The 21,393-nt window shown below is 44.4% G+C and overlaps 1 protein-coding gene across 3 annotated transcripts in view; it reads right to left on the bottom strand.

The window, feature by feature from the left end:
- Window positions 1-21,393, bottom strand: part of GRIA1 (glutamate ionotropic receptor AMPA type subunit 1) — a 308,770-nt gene that overhangs the window by 143,293 nt on the left and 144,084 nt on the right. For all 3 annotated transcript variants that reach the window (XM_025924488.2, XM_025924489.2, XM_086699721.1), the window contains 2 exons: window positions 4,605-4,844; window positions 1,483-1,667 (listed from right to left, as the gene is read on the bottom strand). In XM_025924488.2, coding sequence (XP_025780273.1) covers window positions 1,483-1,667; window positions 4,605-4,844 — 425 coding nt within the window. The remainder of the gene's footprint in view (window positions 1-1,482; window positions 1,668-4,604; window positions 4,845-21,393) is intronic.

The raw sequence follows: 21,393 nt of genomic DNA, 5'->3' as shown, positions 1-21,393 counted from the left end.
GCAAAAGTAGGAAATGCTTACATATGTCACTCTTTGTGGGGCAGGCTCTGTTCTAGGTATTTTACATGACTAGATTCTTTTCACTCTCACAGGAGCCCTCTGAAGGAAGCTGTAATTATTATTGTGCCCATTTCACAGATCATGAATCTAAGGCACGGATGAAAAACCTGGCCCAAGACCCCATTGCTAGTAAATACTAGAGCTGGGTTCTATCTCCAAGCCACTCTGTCTCCAGGGTCTCTCTGCTTAACCATTTTCCTATACTGATTCATTTAACCAGCTTTCAAATCCCTTGACTCCAACCTGGGGAACTCCCATCTCATGGAAACAATTTTTGCTGGCTTCTCTTTCCAAGAGGGAGGCCAGATCCACCCTTTGTAGAGCAGACTACATAATTAATGCCTTAAACAATCCCCGAGTTTTAAAATCTCCTCTGTTCTGTTGCTGAGGCCTCTGAGTGATTGCTGAGCTGCTAGCAAGACTCCTGATGGGGGTCCCAGGGTCTTGAAAGGCCATCAACAAGCTCTGTCATATTGTCAAGTACCTAAAACTATTATCTTTATCTACTTTCTTGCTATCTCACCTGCACACACTGGTGTCATTCATAAAGATAGGAGACTGACACAGAGGCCTGTTACTTGTACAGTGGGTACATGCTCCAGCTCTGATGATGGTGAGAACCATAGTTTAGAGACCTCTGGCTAAAAGCAGTTGAAGTTACAGTGCCCTTTCCCAGAATGTACCATCAATAGACTTCTCAGACACATGAATGTGTTCAAGGAAACAGGAGGAAGAGAAGTGCTTCCTGCTGCTTTGGACTCTTAAGACAGGTCAGTGGGCCAAATGAATGAGATGCTGATGGCTAGACCAGGGAGTGACAGAACCCAGAGCTAAACCCAGGAATCTGGCTCTCCAGGCTGTGTTCCCCATGTTCGCAAGATCTAAAGTGCAACGTCATCTCCCTTCTACCATAAAGGGAAACAAGGGGGTAAGTTTTTGGTCAACTGATCTGAGAACAACTTGAAGGCCTACTGTCAAGTCTCTCATTGTTTGTGCTATTTCATAAAAATTCAGAATGAGGGGCGCTTGGGTGGCTCAGTCGGTTAAGCCTCTGACTTCCGCTCAGGTCGTGATCTAGCTGTTCGTGAGTTCAAGCTCTGCGTCTGGCTCTGTGCTGACAGCTCAGAGCCTGGAGCCTGCTTCCGATTCTGTGTCTCTCTCCCTCTCTCTCTCTGCCCTTTCCCCACTCACACACACACATACTCTCTCTCTCTCTCTCTCTCTCTCTCTCTCTCTCAAAAAAATAAACACTAAAAATTTTTTTAAAAATTCAGAATTAAAATTTATAAATTACGGAATACGAGGAAGTCACCTATCTCATCTAATCAAGAGCTCTCTTTGTCACATTCAAGGCAGAAGGCCATCCAGCCCATTCTTAAACCATTGCCCTCACCCACTCTGAGCCTTTGCTCCTCTTACTACCTGGCCCAAGATAGCGTTGAGACGTTCTGATTCACAGTCCACCACCACTAGTCGCTCCTTTTTCTTTTCCAGGTCCTGAAAGAGCATCCGGTATCCCTCCTCTGTGGTTGTCAAAATGTTGACTGCTGTCACCTGCCAGTTCTTCTCAGCAGCTGTGTCCAGTACTTTCTGCAGGACGGACAAACCTGGAAATTGGGTAAGACAAGAGAAGTGGCAATCAGGATACACAGGTACCACCCCGCCTCCACTCAGCACCCACCTCCCTTGTCTCCCCCAACCTGACTCGTCCACCAAGTTCAGCTCCAGCTTTCTCTCACTGTGCAAGTCTGAGCTCACTGAAGGCAGGCAGTGGGTCTCTTTTGTGCTTCTGTTTCCAGAATTTAGCAGGCAGTGTGATTAAAATAGAACCCAAGGCTCAAATCCTCATGCTACGTACAATATGCTGGTTAAACGGCCTCGCACAGACTACCTCGCTTCTTCAAACTTTAGTTTTTTTTAAGGGCAAAATGGTGATGTTAAAAATTCCTACTTCAGTGTCATCATGAGTGTTAAATGAAAATGTCTGATACATGGCAAGGATTTTAGAAATATTAATTATTATTGGGCATTTAGTAGCTGCTTATTAAATGTGCCAACCCAGTATCCAAATAGGCACCTAATAACTGTAAATTCATGAATGTTTGATATGTATCAATACCTAATACTTTGCCTTTTACATAGTAGGTATTCAATCAGTGGGTACTGAATTAAATTATTCTCTTCTGATTTATAGTTAAAGGACAGAGGAGCCTGTTACTCAATGCTACTTTGTTTCGCCTTTAAGACGTAAATGGTGTCTTAGTTTAGTACTGCTGCTGTAACAAATCACCTCAAACTCAGCGGTCTAAAACAACACACATTTATCATCTTATATTGACACAGGTCAGTTTGAAGTGAATCTTCTTGAGCTAAAATCAAGGTGTTGATGGGGCTGCGTTTGCGTTCTGGAGGTTCTACGGGAGAACATTTTCTCACCTTTCCAACTTCTAGAGGCTGCTCGCATTCCTTGGTTTATGGCCCCTTCCAACTTCAAAACCAGCAGTGACTGGTCAAGCCTGTCACACATCACCCTCTGACACTGACTCTCCTGCCTCCACCTGCCCCATTTGAGAGCCCCTGTGATTATACTAGGCCCACGTGAATAATCCAAGATAATCTCTCTGAGGTCAGTGGATGAACAACATATATCCCATCTGTAACCTTAATCCCTCTTGCCATCTAATAGAACATATTTAAGGTTCCCCAAATTCTCAGAGTATAGGCATCTTTAGAGGGGAAGATGGAAGTCAATTTCCTGCCTACTTTAGATGGTTATTTCACTCTTGCATTACTCCTCAGTCTTTTGTGCGTACATCATTTCTGTCTCCCTGTAACACTGCTAATCCCTCCTGCAGTGACCAATATGGTGCCTGGCCTTAAGAATCATCTACAGATTGATCGGTTCTGTTACACCTTCTTGTTGCTGTTTCTTTTTTTAGTACAAGTTGTTTGGTGTGCTTAAGCCTCACATTTACTGAAAACGTACTACGTGTCTGGTGCCATTCTACTAGCTTTCTTGTTTTCAGTTTACTTAATCCTGTGAGACACATATCATTATTATCACCATTGCACCACAGATGTGAAAACCGAGGCTCAGAGAGATTTAGTCATTGGCCCAAGGTCACATAGCTAGCAAATGGCAGAGCTCTGAGCTCAGAGTTCTGAGACAGGCAGAGTCCTGTCACAAGCCTGGGTGCTTCTACTAACCCCAGAGGGGACTCTCTATAATCAAAATTATATTTTTCTGGATTTGGGGAAGTAGGTTTGCCCCTTCCAGGCCTCAAGCTTCAGTAGGCTGTGGGCTGTCATGAAATATCCCTTCTGCAGGCAATCCTCCCAATGACTGCTGTTTGAGAAGGGAAATCCTCAAAATGAGGAGAATCGAGGGAAAATTGAAGAAAACAGAATGTTTCTGGGTCTCTTCTGCTAGCTCCTCCTCATTGAATAATGCCTGCCTAACACTGCCCAAAACACAGTCTCACAAGCCATTGTTCTACTCAAAAGTCTTGTAAGCCTTCCTGTAGGAACCTCTTGCAAAACCTCCCTTTCACTCAGGGCAAAACTACCCTTCCTCAGTTTCCACACTTTGCACAATCCATTTATTTATTTATACCAATAATGACTAGGTTCTGAAGACCAGACCGTTTAGTATATAAGGGAAAGGCAGGAGAGTATAATACAACCACCACAGGTATCAGAAAAAAAGAGAAAGTTCCCATTTAAGGATTCGGGGATAGAGAAGCAGTGTTTGAGCAGCTGCAAAAGAGGGGAAGGATTCGCATATGTAGATCTGGGAAAGGAGGTGCATTCCAGAAAAGAGGAACAGCATGAGGAAAGATGCAGGGAAGAAAGAGGCATAGGAAACATTTGGAAAATGTGACATAAAATTCAAAATGAAAGTGGGAGCAGAACTAGAAGGGCCTGGAGGGGTGATGGTGATGATGGTGATGATGATGATGGCAGTTAATATGTATGGAGGATTCTGAGCACTTGTATCCCAGGCACTGACAGGAACTTTCTAGTCACCCCATGCAATCCTCACAGCAACTTTAGGAGGTAGAGATTAGGTTCATCTTATGATAGAGATGAGGGGATGAAGGCATAGAAAATTTTATCTCCAACTCATTCTGAATTTTAACCCAAACTGAGGCGGAGAGAGCTTGTGCAAAGACAAACAGTGGGAGAGGAGAGGACACAGAATTTAGATTCAGGTTTGTCTGACTCTAGAGTCTGTGCTCCTAACACCTACACCATAAGTCATGAGCCATTCAATGGAGGCCCTTGGGCTTTGAGCCTGGACTCAGGAGCCATGGAAGCTTGGCAAGCTGTAGAGTGACATGGTGTGTTAAGAGAATTACTCTCTCAAAGGATGTGTTTCCACACTGTGAGTTGGAAATTAGCCATGAGCAATCAGTCCACAGAAATAAAGAATTTCTGGATCATTCCTCCCTTGCTTTTCAATGAGGCAGGGAGGCATCATTCTCCTTCCTCTGGCAATTTTCTCTCCAATCTCAACAGTCTTCCTCCCCTAACCCTTGGCTTACCCCGGTCGGCATCATAAATGTAGACGAATTTCTGCCACTTGTAATGGTCGATGATGCTGATAAGAGCATCCTGCAGCTCAGGGCGTAGCTGAAGGACAAACTGATTGGAGGTGTCAACGGGGAAGCTCGGTGTGATGAAGCAGACGTGGAGGGCCCCACAGAAGGAGGTCAGCATGTTGACAGTTCTCCGTTCATAAAACCCAAAGATGGCGTAGACTCCTTTAGAGAACTGGGAACAGACTGGAGGAGGAGAAGAGAAGGATTAATAGAAGATGCTGCAAGGAAACTGGCAGATGGTTCCCGAACTAATCCATCCACTGGTTCATCCATCCCAACTCATCATCCTTCCATTCATCTATCATCTGGCCATTCACCCATCCAACCAATCTATCCATGCGTCCTTCCAATCTACCAGTCTGTCCAACTGCCTTCCCATGTTACATGTCTATGCATCCCACTCACCCAACCATCTGTTTAATCCACATGTCTATAAGTCTCATCCAATGTTTAGAAGGTCCCAATTCTATGCCAGATGTTGCCATGCTTATTAATGATAAATATACTAAACCATTTTCATATGTTCTCTCTTATGTTCTCTTCATATGTTCCCATTTTCATATGTCTCTTTATCTCTGCGATGATCTTCTTAATGTAGAAGAGGGATGACTGAATCATTTTTAAAAGGGAAAAACTAAGGCTCAGAAAGTTAGCGAACATGTCCAAGATGGCACATCTAGGCCATATCTGAGTTGGGTAGGTATCTTAACCCCCATCCAGTCATCTTTCTATGACACTGCCCATCATGTTAAGGCAAAGCATTAACAGTTGTTACAGAATCAAGGAGTTCTGCCAGCTTGCTGCAGATCCATGTTGAAGAAAACAAGTATTGATGTTCTCGGTTTACCCTTAGCTTGCGGTATACATTTCTCTGCCAGTGTTCACTTTGTGTTTGTACATCCTGCTAGTTGACTTTTCAGACCCCCCCAGTGTATCAGACATAGTAACAGCTTAACTGTATGAACACCCCCATGGGAGCCATTTTGCAAGGACCCAGTCCTGGATTATGCTTTATTACACTGCTGGTTAGAAGATAAAGTTAAAAAACTAAAGTCATAGGGCCAAACCCCAGGTTGGTTAGCTACTAAACTCATTTTAATATGGGATACAGGATGCAGGTTTCATACTCTTCACCCCAGTTGGGTAGGTGACCAACCCTAAAGCTATCTCCCATGCCTGAAATTACCCTCCAAATATGGATGGTGAGGCAGATGAGTCATCCTCAATCACAGTAGTCGTATTTTAGGGTACCTTGCCATCCTTTCACATATATTAGTCTATCTAGTTCTCATTATAACCCTGGGACTTTGGCATTATCAGTGCTTTTTTTTTTTTTTTTTTAAGATGAAAAGCTGATGCTCTTAGATCTGTTGTTCTCTTTAACACATCGTCTGCTTCCATGACCCCACAGTACCTTGTATGTGGGGTCTCAAATTATGCTGTATAAGCATCGCCCAAATGTGTTCCATAAAACCTTATTCAACAAAATGCTCCTTAAAAAAGAAAAGGCATCCTTGGTCAAATAAACTTGGGAAATGGTGCTCACCTTGTCCGCATTTTGGAGGTGCAAGTTGCACTCTAGTTACATAAAAGATTGTGAGGGATCCTGTTCAACTTTAACCCAGATCTTGTCAAGTCTGTATGTCCCCAGGATCCTTTGTTGGTGAATACTTTTAACATGTTATTGAAGATCCTCTGGTCTATGCTGCACTAAAGAATGCAACTCGCCACCAGTACCCAGTTGCCTATTGTGAGTCTTAGTTCTGATTCAATCCCTGGAGCTAATGGGCTTGAAAGTTCATCTCTTAAAGATTGCAACTGAACTGTATGAGTCATGTGTCTGATCCCCACTGAAAACCAGAATACTGTCTCCGGGGAAACCGGGCAGGAACACATTAACATCTGCTTGCATACCTGCAGTTACTGGGCACTCAGTACCTTTCAAGGTGCCCTGACTGATGACTCTTTGAGACCAGAGGCTCATGGAATATCTTCTGTGAACCCATATTCCATGGCCCTCCCAGTATCTGAAGGGAGTTCTCATGGACTCTAGGCTTATGGCATTTGGTTTTCAGCAAATCCCTTCGCCCCTCCGAGCAAGAGGTATCTTTTTAATTAACAAAACCCAAAACCAAATCAACACAAAACTAACAAAACACAATTTCCCTTCCTTGTGCAAAACCTCTCGTGAGTTTTGAGGTTTCCCATTGCACACAAGAAACAGCTGACTGTAACTCAGAGCCTGAATAACTGGCCCCTCAGAACCTTCCTGCCTTATACCCCTCTCCCTGCTCCCTGCTCTAGCTGCACGGGCCTTGGTTCTATTCCTCGGGGCTCTGAGCTCACTCTGCCCTGGACTCAGCAGCAGCTGCTCCCTTCCTCTATCTGCAGGGCTCGGCCCTAGCTCTTTGCAAAGATCACTCCTTTTCTGCAGTTGCATTTCAGGTCAGATCTCACACCCCAGAATGGGCCTTCCTTCATCATCTGTTCTCAGTAGTGACCCTAGCCTCCCCACACCTGCCTATAAGTCTCTGTCACATTACCCTGCCTTATTTCAATCTTTCTTATTATTTGAAATCATTGCCTTTTTCCTTGTTTATAGTTGTGGCTGCTTGGGTCAATGTTAATCCCTGAAAACGGGGGTCTCGCTTGTGCCCCAGAGCCAGCAGAGTGCCTGGGACAGGGAAGGGCTTAATAAGTATTTGTTCAATGGAGGAAAGAATGAATGAATGATGGATGCTTGACGAGAGGGTCCACAGGACGGGGTATGAAGGGGAGCTGGGCCCGAACAGAGATGACTGTTGGCTCACTCTGGACCCTCCTGCCCCTGTAAAGTAGTTGTTTATTCTTTCCCACTCATACGATTTTCTCTTCCACCCTAATGAGGACAATCAATCTGTTCCCAGCAGACAATAGGTCCTGTCTTTAAATATCTATTGTAATTGCCAGAATCATGATTTCCATAAATATGGATTTCCCCACCAGGAAGCGTACATTGTGTATTATTCTCCCTATGTTAAATATAGATTTGTCAAAAAGCACAATCCATCTTACTGAGTGAAATGGATAGAGGGAGCACATAAACCCGTTAGCATATTATAATATGCTCTGTATGATATTTTTAGGATTTCTTCTCCCCCTGCTGCAATGAAATATTATCCTGTGGGATATAAATCTTATGTTCCAGATCTATTCCCTCGCGTCATCCACTTGGATTCACACCTTTAGTTGGGCCTCTGGGGCCCTCGTGGCTGGTGTTTCTTGCTAGAATTTAGAAGCAAAGGAGGAAATGGAGGTGCAAGAAATAGGAGTAGGAGCACACGATCAGATCCTTAGATACACAAGAGGCTGGGAGTTCTCCCCCTCAAATTAATCTCCCGATTTTCCTTTTTCAAATTTATCTTCTCTTAAACTGAGTGCTTTATCCTCTAAGGCTAAGAGGGTACACTTACCCACTGCTCCCTAAAATAGCTTGGCTTGGAGGTAGCCTGGCCTGGATTTACCTGACTGGACCTGGGCCTCAGAGCTGCTTGGCACCTGAACTTCAAGCTAGCTTCTCATCTTAGCCAAGCAGGAACAGCCACACACAGAGAGAGACAGACAGAGAGAGAAAGAGAGACAGAGAGAGAGACAGAGAGAAAGATATAGAGACAGAGACAGAGAGTCAGAGACAGGCAGGGAGATGGAAAGAGAGAGAAAGACAGAGAGAGAGAGAGAGAGAGAGAGAGTGAAAGACAGAGATAGAGAGAGACAGAGAGAGATAGAGACAGAGAGACAGATGAAAGAGATAGAGAGACAGAGAGAAAGAGATAGAGACAGCGAGTCAGACACAGGCAGGGAGATGGAAAGAGAGAGAGAGAGAGAGAGACAGAAAGAGAGAGAGAGACAGAGAGGCACCCTGTAGGCCCAAGGCCTACAACAATGCAGTCAATGGCTAAATACTGTGAAATATAATTGGTAGTTGTAGGGCATTTCTTTGAATCTGTCATAGTAAATACTCAATCAGAAGAGAAAACATAGTCTTACAAGAAAAGTAGTAAACTAGATGCCAGAAGACCTGGAGGAGCCTCTTTTTGGTTTTATCCTAACATGTTACTCTTGTGACATTGAGTAAATCCCATGTTTTCCCTGGGTTTCAGTTTTCCCATCTGTAAAATGATGGTTTGAACTCTGTCATATGTAACATCCCTTCAGGCTCCAATATCCTAGATGCTAGTCTAATTCGTTCAAATATGTTTAGTGATTGACAAGACTTGAGCTATTTGCTGGCCAAACTTTTAGCAGCCTCCAGTGTACTTTTCCAACCTCCAGAAGCAGTTAAAGGCTCTCAGTTCTTGGATTTGATTGCAACAAACCCCTAGCACTAAATCTAGATGCATCCAGAGTCTTGAGTTCTATGCAGGATGCCATTTTAACCCGCTGTATGGGGGATAATCAGAAAGGGGGCTGGAGGTGGAGACGGTAAGTCAGGCACCACAGGCAGGAGGAAGAGATGAGAACATTCTGAAGCGGCATCAGAACTCCGCTGGTGTTGAATCAGAGCAGGCTGGACTCTGTGTGGAACCATCCACTCAAGACAGCAGTGGCGTGTAAAATGCCTGTGGTAGCAGTAATTAGCAGCCGGCACTTGAGCACCTACAAGGACATTCCCGTCCATTGGCTCCCTTCAGCCTATGAGGTAGGTTACAATTGGTAAAGTGAGGTCCAGGACCGGTGCAAGGCACGGCTGTGATCTCAACTCCACCAGTGGGGGCGTAGAGCTTGAGTTCTTTACCTCTGTGATATGCCTCCCTCTGTCCCCAGAAATTTGGGTAAAAAACAGTCTTGGTACCTGAGTCACCTTCAGTGTCTAGAAAATCCTCATTTAATGCTGCCTTTCTCTGATACCGCCTAAAGGTGCATTACTGCATTCAGGTCCATTGATATTAAAATAACACAAAAAATAACTGGATGGTGTGTTTCATGGCAAAGCATATATACACATGTCTGTCCTTCTTCCGGCCCGCCCATCAGTCCATTCGCTTACCCATCTACCCCTCGACATCTAACTCATTGGGTACCGGAGGTGCAGTGGCACGTGAAGTAAGCCCTGACCTCAAGGACTGTCATCTGGGCAGCGGGACAGCCTGACAGCAAAGTAGGTGGATGGCTTCAGTATAAGTGCTGTGGCAGGGGTGATTTCGGGGTTCAGGAAGGGACGCCTGACTCCAGCCTTTGGGGACCGCAAAGAAGGCTTCCAGGAGGACAGGACAGCGTTGACACTGACAGATAAGTGGGAATCAGCCCAGAGAGGGACTAGGGTGCAGCCGCACGCATATGAATTCTATCTGGGGATGAAAGGCGCAGCACCAGGAATATAGTCAATGGTATTGTAGCAGCGTTGGGTGGTGACAGATGGTAGCTGCACTTGCAGTGAGCACAGCATAACGTATAGAGAAGTTGAATCGCTGTGTTGCACACCTAAAAATAATATAACACTGTCACCTTTTTTCAAATTAAGGAAAGAATATATACATTTTAAAAATATTTCAGGTAGAAGAAGCAGCAACAGCAAAGACCCAGCAAAGAGAGAAGACACAGAGCGTTCAGGGAACGCGGCCAGGGTGTCAGGTTCCGCGGTCCCTGCCTCCAAGAGATTCAGCAGCAGAATGTGTGCGACAATCAGAGCGAGTAAAAAACGAGGCCAGGAATTCCCTCCTGGGGAGGTGGGAGGGCAGGACTGGCAAGGGCAGGAAAGCCCACGCACAGCGCAGGCTGTCCAAATCCATCCTTGGTTCACTCAAACCTCTGATCATCATTCCTGGTTAAGGCACCATCCACTTAGTATCAATAAATCCCCCAGCCCTGGGCATTGCCCTGACAGCTCTCTCCCAGGGAGGGAACTCCTGTATCAGCAACTCCTTTTTATTGTCACTTCATTTAAGGCTTCTCACACCGGCATATCTCCTTGGCTCCTGGCTTCGGTCCCTGGAAATGTGGCAGCCTCATTGTAAATAGTGGATAATGAGGTGACAGGACAATTTCATTTTGGGGGAGGGAGACAGAAAGTAGATGCGGGGGTGGGGTGGGGGACCTTTAGATATTCATCCTCCTCCTTGAATATTTCTATCCTCCTTGGTAGGAATGGCATTCCTGATCTGACTCTAACCTTGTGATGTCAAAAGTGTTTTATTTCCGTCACTCAGAGGGCAGTAAGAATGCACTCCATCCCCTTATGCTGTCTTGCATCCAAGATCTAATACTGACAGGCAACAGATTACCATAATTGATATAAATTGTCCCCATCCCTCTATACAACATCACAGTTATTAGGGATTCTGAGACATGTCCAGGGCTTCCCTCTTACTTACTAGATAAAACCTTATCATCCACTTGCTAAATTCAACAAATATTTATTGAGCACCAGAAACTAATATTCCCAGAAAATTGGGATACCATGTTGATACAAGACAGACATATTTTCTGCTTTCATAGAGCTTGCAGAGGGGTTAGCAAAGTTTTTACATTAAGGGAAAGAAAGGATATTTTCAAAGAGTAAAAAGGGGCTCAAGCACAGAATAAAGGTTCATAACTGCTATTACGGCCAGTGTTTACTGAGCATTTACTACTGGCCAGGCATTGTACTAAGCACTTTGTATCGATATCCAGGTAGAGGCACCAGTTTATCCAAGGGCAATAAGGTGAAAGAGAGGAGGAGACCTGAGAGAAACCCCAGGAAATCCAGTATGACTGGGGTAGGGATGTGGTACAGAGGCGGAGGAGGGTAGGGACCACATTGCCAAGGGCCTTTCCAGGACTGGAGAAGTTAAGTCTCTGTGTCACGTGTCAATGTTGCATTTTACTTTGGCTTTGGATTCATCTCAGATTCACAGGGACCTCTCTTCGTGCTGGCCCTGGAGCCCAGTTGGGACATGGCAACAAAAGGAGATGCAGAAGAGGGTCATCCTCCCCTGCTCAGATTTGTATATGTATTAGGAAACCTGAGTATTAATTACCAGGCACTGAAAGCCAATGATATGTCACTGTATATGAGGGTGAGAATTAGGTAAAGACTGGGCCCCCTGGTTCTGGAATTAGACCCATTTTGTGGCTGACACATGAAACCAGGAGCAGGGGACAGGACAAATAGACTGACTCTTCAGGTGTCCAATATGGTTGTGGAAAAGTAAATGCAAAGAAGCAAATCTGGGACCATGAACAGGCCCCTTCCCCAAAGAGTGGAGTTCACACTAAATTGGTGTTTCTCAAGCTTTTTAAATTTAATTTTGGTAGAAGGCCTCTAATAAAACTTTAATACTCATTAGAGGTGTGTACTTCTACAGATGTGACTATTCTCTTCTTTCTCTCCATCTTTCTTCTATCTCTCTACCATCCACCCATCCAGTAAATGTTTATTGAACATGTAGTAGATGTCAGGCAGCAAGATGGGGCCAGGGATACAACACTGGATAAGAAGATAATACCCTGCTATATGAAGCTTAGGTTCTAGAGAGCGGGGAGAAATGATATACAGTCAACAAGATTACTTTGGATACAATAAGTGTTATGAAGAAAATGAAATGGGATGTGAGAGCCTCTGGCAGGGCAACTTTAGAGAAGATGGTCAAGGAGACCCTCTCTGTGGCACACACACTGGAGCTGAGGGATGAACCATAAGAAGGAGACTGCCAGGCAAAGGGCCAGGGAAATGGTTTTGGGCAGAAGGAACAGAAAGTACAAAGGCTCTTAAAAGGCTCAGGAAAAGATGGCTGAGCTTGCGAAACAGAAAGGTGGCCAGTGTGGATGCAGTATGGGAGAAAGGAGGGAAGCAGTAGAGATGAGCATAGAGAAAAACATCTTACAGCTTTGAGTAAACTTGACACTTCCCAACGATTATGGTACCTCATGTGTGATCTGGGTGCCTCTGGAGCTCCAGAACATCACCTTGGTCTGAGAAGTCAGTTCTAGCTGATCTTACCAGACATTTCAGTTCTAGCATCTCAAAGCTCAGGTCAGTGAAGGAGAGACACTGTGGAGGGTAAGGTGGTTCTGACTCTGTGGAACATGGGAAGGGCAACATCTTCTGACTTCGGTGTGATGGGACCTCAAACATGGACAATCAGTGAGTTCATTGGGCTCTAGTTGTAGATGCGGCTGTTCCTCAGATGTTTCTAGGCTTGCTTTAGGTTCTGGGACATTTGTTCATGTTCTTGCTCCAGCCTGAAAAGCCCTCCTGCCTCCTGCCTTTTTCCTCTCCAAATATTTTCCCCTCTTTAAAGGTTTAGCTCAAATGCCACCTCCTCCATGAAGTTCCTATCCCTCCCCATTCCTAACTATAGTCTAAAAGTCTCATTCTTTTAAAATTTTTTTTTTCAACGTTTTAATTTATTTTTGGGACAGAGAGAGACAGAGCATGAACGGGGGAGGGGCAGAGAGAGAGGGAGACACAGAATCGGAAACAGGCTCCAGGCTCCGAGCCATCAGCCCAGAGCCCGACGCGGGGCTCGAACTCACGGACCGCGAGATCGTGACCTGGCTGAAGTCGGGCGCTTAACCGACTGCGCCACCCAGGCGCCCCTCATTCTTTTAAATGTCCATAGAAACATTTGTGCCTCTTATCATTTTTTATCTATCACCCATGCTTCATTAGTTTAAGTTCTTTGATTCTAAGAAAAAAAAAATCAAGACAGACTATTGTAATACAAAAAGAAGTTTACTGTAAGGATATGATGGGCCCACAGCTAAGAAAAAATACAAACCTGGGCATTAGAGAAGTTAGACACTATAGAAGTTCGGGAATTTGGGTTCTCATGGACAGTCTCTTCAGTTTTCACTACTGCTCTAGCCACTTGTGATAACTGATCCATTCAGTTCAAGCCTGGTCATGCTCAGGGCCTGGATTATCCCTTGGTCAAGGGAAGACAGAACAACTAACTATCTTACTAAGATGGCAGTCAAAAGGAAATGAAGGTGCTGTGAACAGAGAGGAAGCGGATGTTGGGCACATCAAACCAACAGATGTCTATTAACTTTCTCTTTGCCAGTATTTTATAAGTCAAAGTCCACGACCACATTAAGAGCTCCATAAATGTCACATACATCTAAATACCAAGGTTAAGTAAGGAGATGAATGAAATTTAGTCATTGTTACCTGTCTCCTCTGGGTTAGATACTGTGGAATAGAGTGGCAAATAAGACAGATGCTATCTCTGCCCTCACAAAGCTTATATTATTCTTTATAATCCCAAGACGGTATCACACAATGACTACCCAGTATTTTTGCTGTATAAGTAAATGAAAGAATGAGTCAATGTGAATCATTTACCTATATTAATCAATTGATACTATTCTTGACAGCTGGTGTCATCTTGCATCCAAGTCTTTACTTGCATTGGTTTGCGCTCATTATTTTTCTTTTATATTACCAACTGACTTTGTATCTTTTCACTCGCAATGGAAGTGTAAGTTCTCTTGAAGCTGGAGGCCCTCCAGCTTCATCATTTTGATTGATATATACAATAAGCAGTGCCCTCCACAGAGTTGAGTAGGGAATAAACATAAATGCTTGGTGATGTGACTTGTCTCACAGTCCTCTAAATTAGGTTGACCATCTAGCAACCATGAGCTTGTAGGATACACAAGCTCCGCTCCGCTGCCATGCTTCAGCCCACTGAACTCCATCACTCCCTGTTACCTTAAGCCAAAAGAGAATGGGAGCTGTACTCTTAGGCTGCATTCCAGAACCAAGCTTACCCCAATGCATCCCACCCACAACATGCAGTCTCCTTAGCCAGTGCTCCCTAGACAAGAAGGTTTACATCCCATTACATAACTCAACCCTTAGGACATCAAACTGATTAAAAATAAGGGCAATTTCATCCTGCAAAGCAAATTACTTGGCATTACTATGCACCCAGGTAGTATTATGGGAAAAGGATCTTGCAGAGTATTTCCTATAATGGCATATGTGTTTGTGTGTGCGCGTGTTTATGTGTGTGTGTATGTGTGTGTGTTCTCTTCCCTGACCCATCACTTGGTCCAAGAACAATCACAGGATCATAGATTATTAGTGCTAAAAAGGTAACTGGTCCTGAGGGCCTTTTGGCCTTAGAGAAAAGCCTCCCAATAGATAGCTCTGTGACGAACTCCAGTTTAGAGTCTTTTTAATTTGCATGTGCTTAGACTATGCAAAACCTGGTATCAAGGGCATCACTACTCACAAGGTAGGCCCTCTAACCTCACATAATGTCAGCATACCCGAACTTCCCACTACCTGTTTATCCTGGATGGCTGGCACTACTTGGGAAAACGCTGTTCTTCTTCTGATTATTAGAGTTGAGTATTTGCTATCTCTACTGAATGTTTAGTTTGTGCCCAATTCTGTTCTAAGCACTTCACCTGCATTTTATCATTCGCTCCTCACAGTAATTTTTTTTTTTTTCTATTTCATGCATGAGGAGGTTGAAGTTCAGGAGATTAATTAATCTTCCACACATCATGCATGTGGTGACAGAGCTGGGATATGAATCCAGGTCTGTTCCACTCCATGGCCTGTGCCTTGAGCTATGTCATTCTGCCCCTTGAAAGTCTGGTACCACAAACCAGAGCCTCCATTCCCTGGGTAATACTACCAGCCAATACCGGGCACTTGCTGTATATGCCAGGTCTTATGCTAAGTGCTTTATATGAATTACTCATTTACTACTAATCTGGTAGTATGGAGTCGGGATATGGTTATCCTCCCATTATGGAGAGGAGAATGAGGCTAAGCAACTTGTCCAAGGTCAAAGTAAGTAGGAGATTCAGAATCCAAACACGGGTATTCCAATTTCAGGGCCATTGCTCTGGCCCTCTCTGCCAGGTATCAGCAACCTTTTTCTGCAAAGAGCCAAAGAGTAGATATCTCAGGCTTTGTGGGCTATGCGGTCTCTGCTGCAACTAGTCCATGCTAGAAGCAGCCAAAGACAAATGGTAAATAGGTGAGTGTGGAATTTTATTACACTATGAAACCTTATTTCTAAATACAGGCAATGGGCTAGATTGGGCCTGTGGGTTGTAGTCCTACTCTATGTAGGAGTGCCAGCTCCTACTCTGCTGTTCTGCTACTGGATAGCTCATAGGACGGGACGCTGGCAAAATCTGGGGAGAGATGATAATAACTCACAGCGTATTGTATGACTCTTAAATCTCTCACATCCATTTTCTCTTGTGAATACCCAGTAAGGTAAGGAGGGCAGGAATGATGACCCTTGAGCCCATGTACGAATAAGGAGCCAAGGATCATGCAGCTGAGGAATGACAGAAACAGGTGACAGCCCACCTTTCTTTTTCACCTCTCGTGGCTCTTCTGTGGTGACTGTGGTTAGTCACACTGTCGGGAGGGCAGGCAAAAGGAACCCTGAGAGGGTCGGAGTCAACTGATGGTGTCCCCATTTGACCGAAGGCCAATGTTTGCTGACTTCCGTGCAAGAGCCAGTGGGGCCTCCCAGCACACAGACAGGCTCCAACTGAAGTGTCAACACACAGACAGCAATATGGCAAGTAGAGCTCTAGGCTTCCTCTCTTATGCACTGGCCAGGTTTGGGCTAGAGAAGGCTGAAACGCTGCCTTACAGCCACAGACTACACTGAGGTGGGGAGACCCCAACCCTGAGAGGCAGGCACTTTGAGAGGTTTATTTTCAAAAGTGGGTGTGTACCAGAGGGCTCACGACATTGTGTCTGGACCCTGCAAGGCCAAGGCTCGGCTGCATGTGGGAGCTGAGTCAGGATTGCTGGGTGAGGGGCTGCGGTGAGGGCTCTGTTTGGACAAGGTTAGGATTGCATTCGAAGATAAGGTCAAGCCGGGCCTATTCTTGGGTTGGGTTCCAGGGCTAAGGAGAAGGTTGCAGTCCAGGGCTGGGGAGAGAGTGCCTCATCTGTGGCTAGGAGGTGGGGTTCACTGAAGAGTCCAGGTAGGAACTATATGCGCTTAGCTCTGCCTCTGGGCAGCCTCTGGGAACTAGCACGCTAAACAGCCAGAGCAGATTGAATAAAAGCAAGGATCCTGACAAAAGGGAAGGGGTTGTGGGAGAGATTAACATCATAGCTTCCTCTGCCTTTGGCCCACTCATCACTCCATACCTCCTCTCCCCCCATCATAAAGCAACTTCTGCTGGTTTATGAATGAACCATGACTGCAAGGCAGACCAGATAAATCATTTATGAGGTGAAGCCAGACTCTCCCTTTGGCTATCTTGATTCTGTGTCCTAGGTGAGGAGGAGAAAAAAAGTATTTTGCTTCTAATTTGCTATTCTTTTCCTATGAAAATCATGCATATAAATGGGTTTATTTAAGCCAAGCGGCAAGCCTACAGTGCAGCACACACCCGTGAACCTGACTGGCACCCATCAATCAAGGCAAGGTTTTACCAGAATCTGCAGATGACAGCCCAAGGGTGCCCTAAAATCAGTGAAATTCATTTTCCAGCAAGGGTGTATCCACTGAGAAGGCAAATGGACAAGAATGAAGGATACAATGAGGCTACAGAACACAAACGGTTCCAGATCTCAAAACGATATGACAGCACCAGAAACCAACTTCCACCTTGTCTGATGTCTGACTTTACTCCTGACCTCTGCCCTTGGCTGATTTCTTGAGCTGAACACTAAGCAAGTGGAGAGTTGGATAGAGAAAAGCTAAATCTTTCCTCCTTTTCTTCTGTTCTTCTAATGCATGGTCTCAACAAAGCGTACTGAGACCTCATTTAAAACAAATGCTCAACCAATAATAGAATGTTGCTATGAACATGAACTTGCCTTTCCTTTCCAACAGGGATGTGAAAAACCATCAAGAGTCTACCCAAGAGGGCACTTGAAATTTCAGGATGCGAGCTCGGCCCCCTGTTATCTATCCTGCCTCTGCTCCCAGGCCGTGCTCCTCCTGCCTCTGTTTCACACTGGTCTTTCTGTTACTTTTCAAGACAGTCCAAACTTTCCTGCCTTGGGGCTTTTGCACATGCTGTTCTCCTGTGGGAAGCTCTTCCACCCTCTTTAAATGCCTGGCTCCTCACTCCTCAGGCCTGTGCTTTCGTGTTCTCTCTTCAGAGAGTCCTTCTCCAAAGGATACAGCCTGCTTTTTTGTTCTCTATAGCAGTGCCTTATTTCCATCACAGCTTATCTCTGTCTTTAATTATCCTGTTTAAGTTTTTATTTGTGTCATTTCATTTCCCCCAATAGGGCAAGGATTATGACTATTTTATCTACCACTACAGTCCTAGCATCTACACAGTGCCTGGCACATGGAAGGCATGGAAACATGTTTGCTGAATGGAATGAATGAATGAATGATTGGTTGAACAAGCTGCTGGTTCTCTATATGACCTTAGGCAAATTATTTCCCCTCTTTGGAGTTCATTTCCTCGTTTGTAAGAGAAGTGAGATTCAATTAGCTCTAATAATCTTCCACCTCTGCAAGTACAAAGTTTCTTACTTATTTTCCAGGTGGGAGAGGTGGGGCACGAAAGCATGCTGTCCAGCCTAGGGACTGGAACTCAGGTCTCCTAGACAATTTCCACCAACTGAGACTCTTTAACAAAAGCCCAGCTGCTTCTCTGCAGAGACATTCACCCCCCAGTCCAGATATTTAGTTCCCTTTGTACCAAAATTTGAATCACTTTGTAAGGTTTCTGAAAACACAGGATGAAACAGCTGCTGCCAAAAAACAGTACAGGCTGCTTGAATTCTGGAAGAAATGCTGAGAATAAAAGCATTTCTGTTTCTCACTATCCTGGGGTGTTCTCTTTGTCTGTCCCCACTAAAATGAAGAGCTCTAGGAGGTGGTGTGGGGGGGGGGGGAAGGCTGAGATTCAAGCTAATCCTTGGGAAAACAGTAAGTGAGGAAGGAAAGAGGAGAAGGCATGGGTACACATATGTGGAACCAGTGTGAGCAGCTGAGGAAAGCATGACTATGAAGCTAACAGACCAGTTTTCCTGCTTTGGCCTTACGCACCCACACAACTCCATGGGGGAGAGCCTCATTGGCCCTGATTCAGTCCCCTGCCTCATTTCCTAATAGTCCACTGAACACTGGAGACCCAAACACACTGTGGAACGCAGCAAACCATTTCTTTCCAGGTCTCTTCCTCCCAAATTCCTCAGACATGCCCCTCCACACCTGGAAAACTTGTATACATCCTTCAAGACCCCACTGAGATGTTGACTCCAGTGGGAAGCCTTCTAGCCATTCCAGAAAAAAAAAATTACTTTCTGCTCTGAGTTTTTAATGCACTTTCTTAGTACTTATCTTGATAGTCTGTAATTTAACATTTTCATGTCTGTCTTCTTCACAAGACTGTGAGCTTATTTATGGCAGGGTTGAGCTTATTTAAGGGCTGGGTCGACTTTGTTTTGCAAAGACCAGCCCAGCCCTGGTCTTGTTACAGTAGATGCTCTGTAACTGTTGGTTTGCTCACCTGTGAAATGAGGGCAATGATACCTGCCTTACCTTCTGTGAAAGTTCTAAATTCACTATGAACTGTACTATACAGGTAAGCCATCATTTTATCCTAATTACACAACCAGAAAAGAAGTAGACTGGACAGGATATTATTATTCCCTTTAGTCAAATGAATTTCCAAGGGTTTGGAGGTTTGCTCTGAGTAGCACAGCCAGTAAATATCAAACTAGAAAAAGAAAACCACGTTGCTTGAATTGCGGTAGGACTTTATTTATTTTTTATTTTTATTATTTTTATTTTTTACCTCATCAGATCACAAATGTCTCTCAAAAGTTAGCTGTGAGTTTGGTCACACTGATTGGCTGACTAAAGAAAACATGATGTAAGTCCTTCCAGAGATATCCCAAGTGAATATCTCCCACTTTCTGTCCCTGCTACCACCTTGGCAAACGCCTCTGTCACTGTTCATCATGCCTACTTATTACACTTTATCACTTCCTTCATCACTTTTCTTTATCCTTGCCTCCACCTTGCCCACTTCTTTTTCCCCACCCTCATCCATTCCTCACAAAGCAGCTAGAATGTTCTTTTGAAAATGGAAATCAGATCTTATCCTAACACCATGGCTCTGAGCCCTTCTGAGGTTTCTCATCATGCTTTGAATAAAGTCTGAACTCCTTTGCATGACCTCTAAGGGTCTGTTGTTGTCGGGGTCCTGCTGACCTAAACAGCTTCTTTCTTCATATCCCTGTCCCTCCCCGACTGCTTCAGCTCCTAGGACACAGCAAGGCCTCCATCATGCTGCACGCACTAGCTAGGACTTTCTCTCCCATGCCCACTCAGCCAGTCTTTCAGGGACGGCCCTAAGTAGGTTACCCACTGTTCTCTGTCACAGCATTTGATTTGTCTCCTTCACAGCACTTTACTCAAGTTGTAATTACGGTAGAAGCCCTTTTATCTGATGCAATGGGGGCTGAAATTAGATTATTTGTGAAAGATGATCAAAAAGGAGAATCACAAAAAATGATTCATAGCAGGTATTTTCTTTTAGCTTAAAACTGCTAAGTGCCCATGTATTTATCAATCTTTTGATACAGTGGGAACTTGAAGACATTTATAAAATAAATGTAAGTGCAGAATTTGTTTTTCCCCCAACTTTTCTAGTTGTCTCGCCTACACCTAACATGACAATGTTTTTAGTGATTCATCTTTGAGACTTTCAAAGGTATTTAACTTAGTTTCCAAAGAAATAAAACAACTTTGTCTTGCACTCGTATTTCACCAGTTTACATACTTTTCAGTTACAATGCCCCAATATAATAAAAACACAGAAGTATAACTAAGCTTGGAAACAACAGAAATGATTCCTAGCATATTTCCAACAAAGCTGACATGGACAGAACTAGATGGGCTGATCGGAGATGAGGCTATGGGCCAGAAGCTTCCAGGAGTGTCAGCACAGTTGTTTACTGAGAAAATGGGGCATGCAGGTCAAGCCAAAGAGATGGTTATGAGAGATTTCACTGCATCTAATTGATGGTTGGCTTGCTAATGATCTGTTCCTCTTAATTTAAGGCTGTACGTTTTGAGGGCAGGACCTCTTTCTCCTTTTCTCAGCCCGCTGACCCACTGCATAGCATTGAGAAGTATAACGAGTGCCAAGTAAATGAATCGCTAAGTGAATGTGATGTGCTTTGAACTGTTGAGGTTCAGAGCTAATGGCTAAGAAAGAATTCTTGAGACATCTTTGGTACAAGAAGGTGTCTTATTAAAGCATGGGGACATGACCTGTGGGCAGAAAGAGCTGCACTGGGATTGTGATGGGTGACTGATTATAAACCTTCAGGTTGGGAGGGGGTTAGGGATAGCATTAAGTCTCTAAGATATTTTGGAAACAAGGTTTCCAGGACCTTGTAGGGCTAGCTGCTGTTAGGAAAAGGTTATTTATTACTACTTAATAAACATTCAGCCTTCAGATGTATATTAGGGGTCATAAGTTTGGAAAATGATTGCCAACATATATCTTGGGTCAGCAGGGATTGAGATGAAGGAAATTTTCAAAATGAACAACTCAGGAAACTACAGATGCTGGCAAGGATGTGGAGAGATAGGAACTCTCTTGCACTGCTGGTGGGAATGCAAACTGGTGCAGCTGCTCTGGAAAAGAGTGTGGAGGTTCCTCAAAAAATTAAAAATAAACTACCCTATGACCCAGCAATAGCACTCCTAGGAATTTACCTAAGGGATACAGGAGTGCTGATGCATAGGGGCACATGTACCCCAATGTTTATAGCAGTGCTTTCAACAATAGCCAAATT

The sequence above is a fragment of the Puma concolor genome, chromosome A1 (genome assembly GCF_028749965.1).
Source record: "Puma concolor isolate L17-30 chromosome A1, mPumCon1.1.hap2, whole genome shotgun sequence".
In the NCBI taxonomy this organism is placed as follows: Eukaryota; Metazoa; Chordata; class Mammalia; order Carnivora; family Felidae; genus Puma; species Puma concolor.
This window is presented reverse-complemented; position numbering and strand designations above follow the sequence as displayed.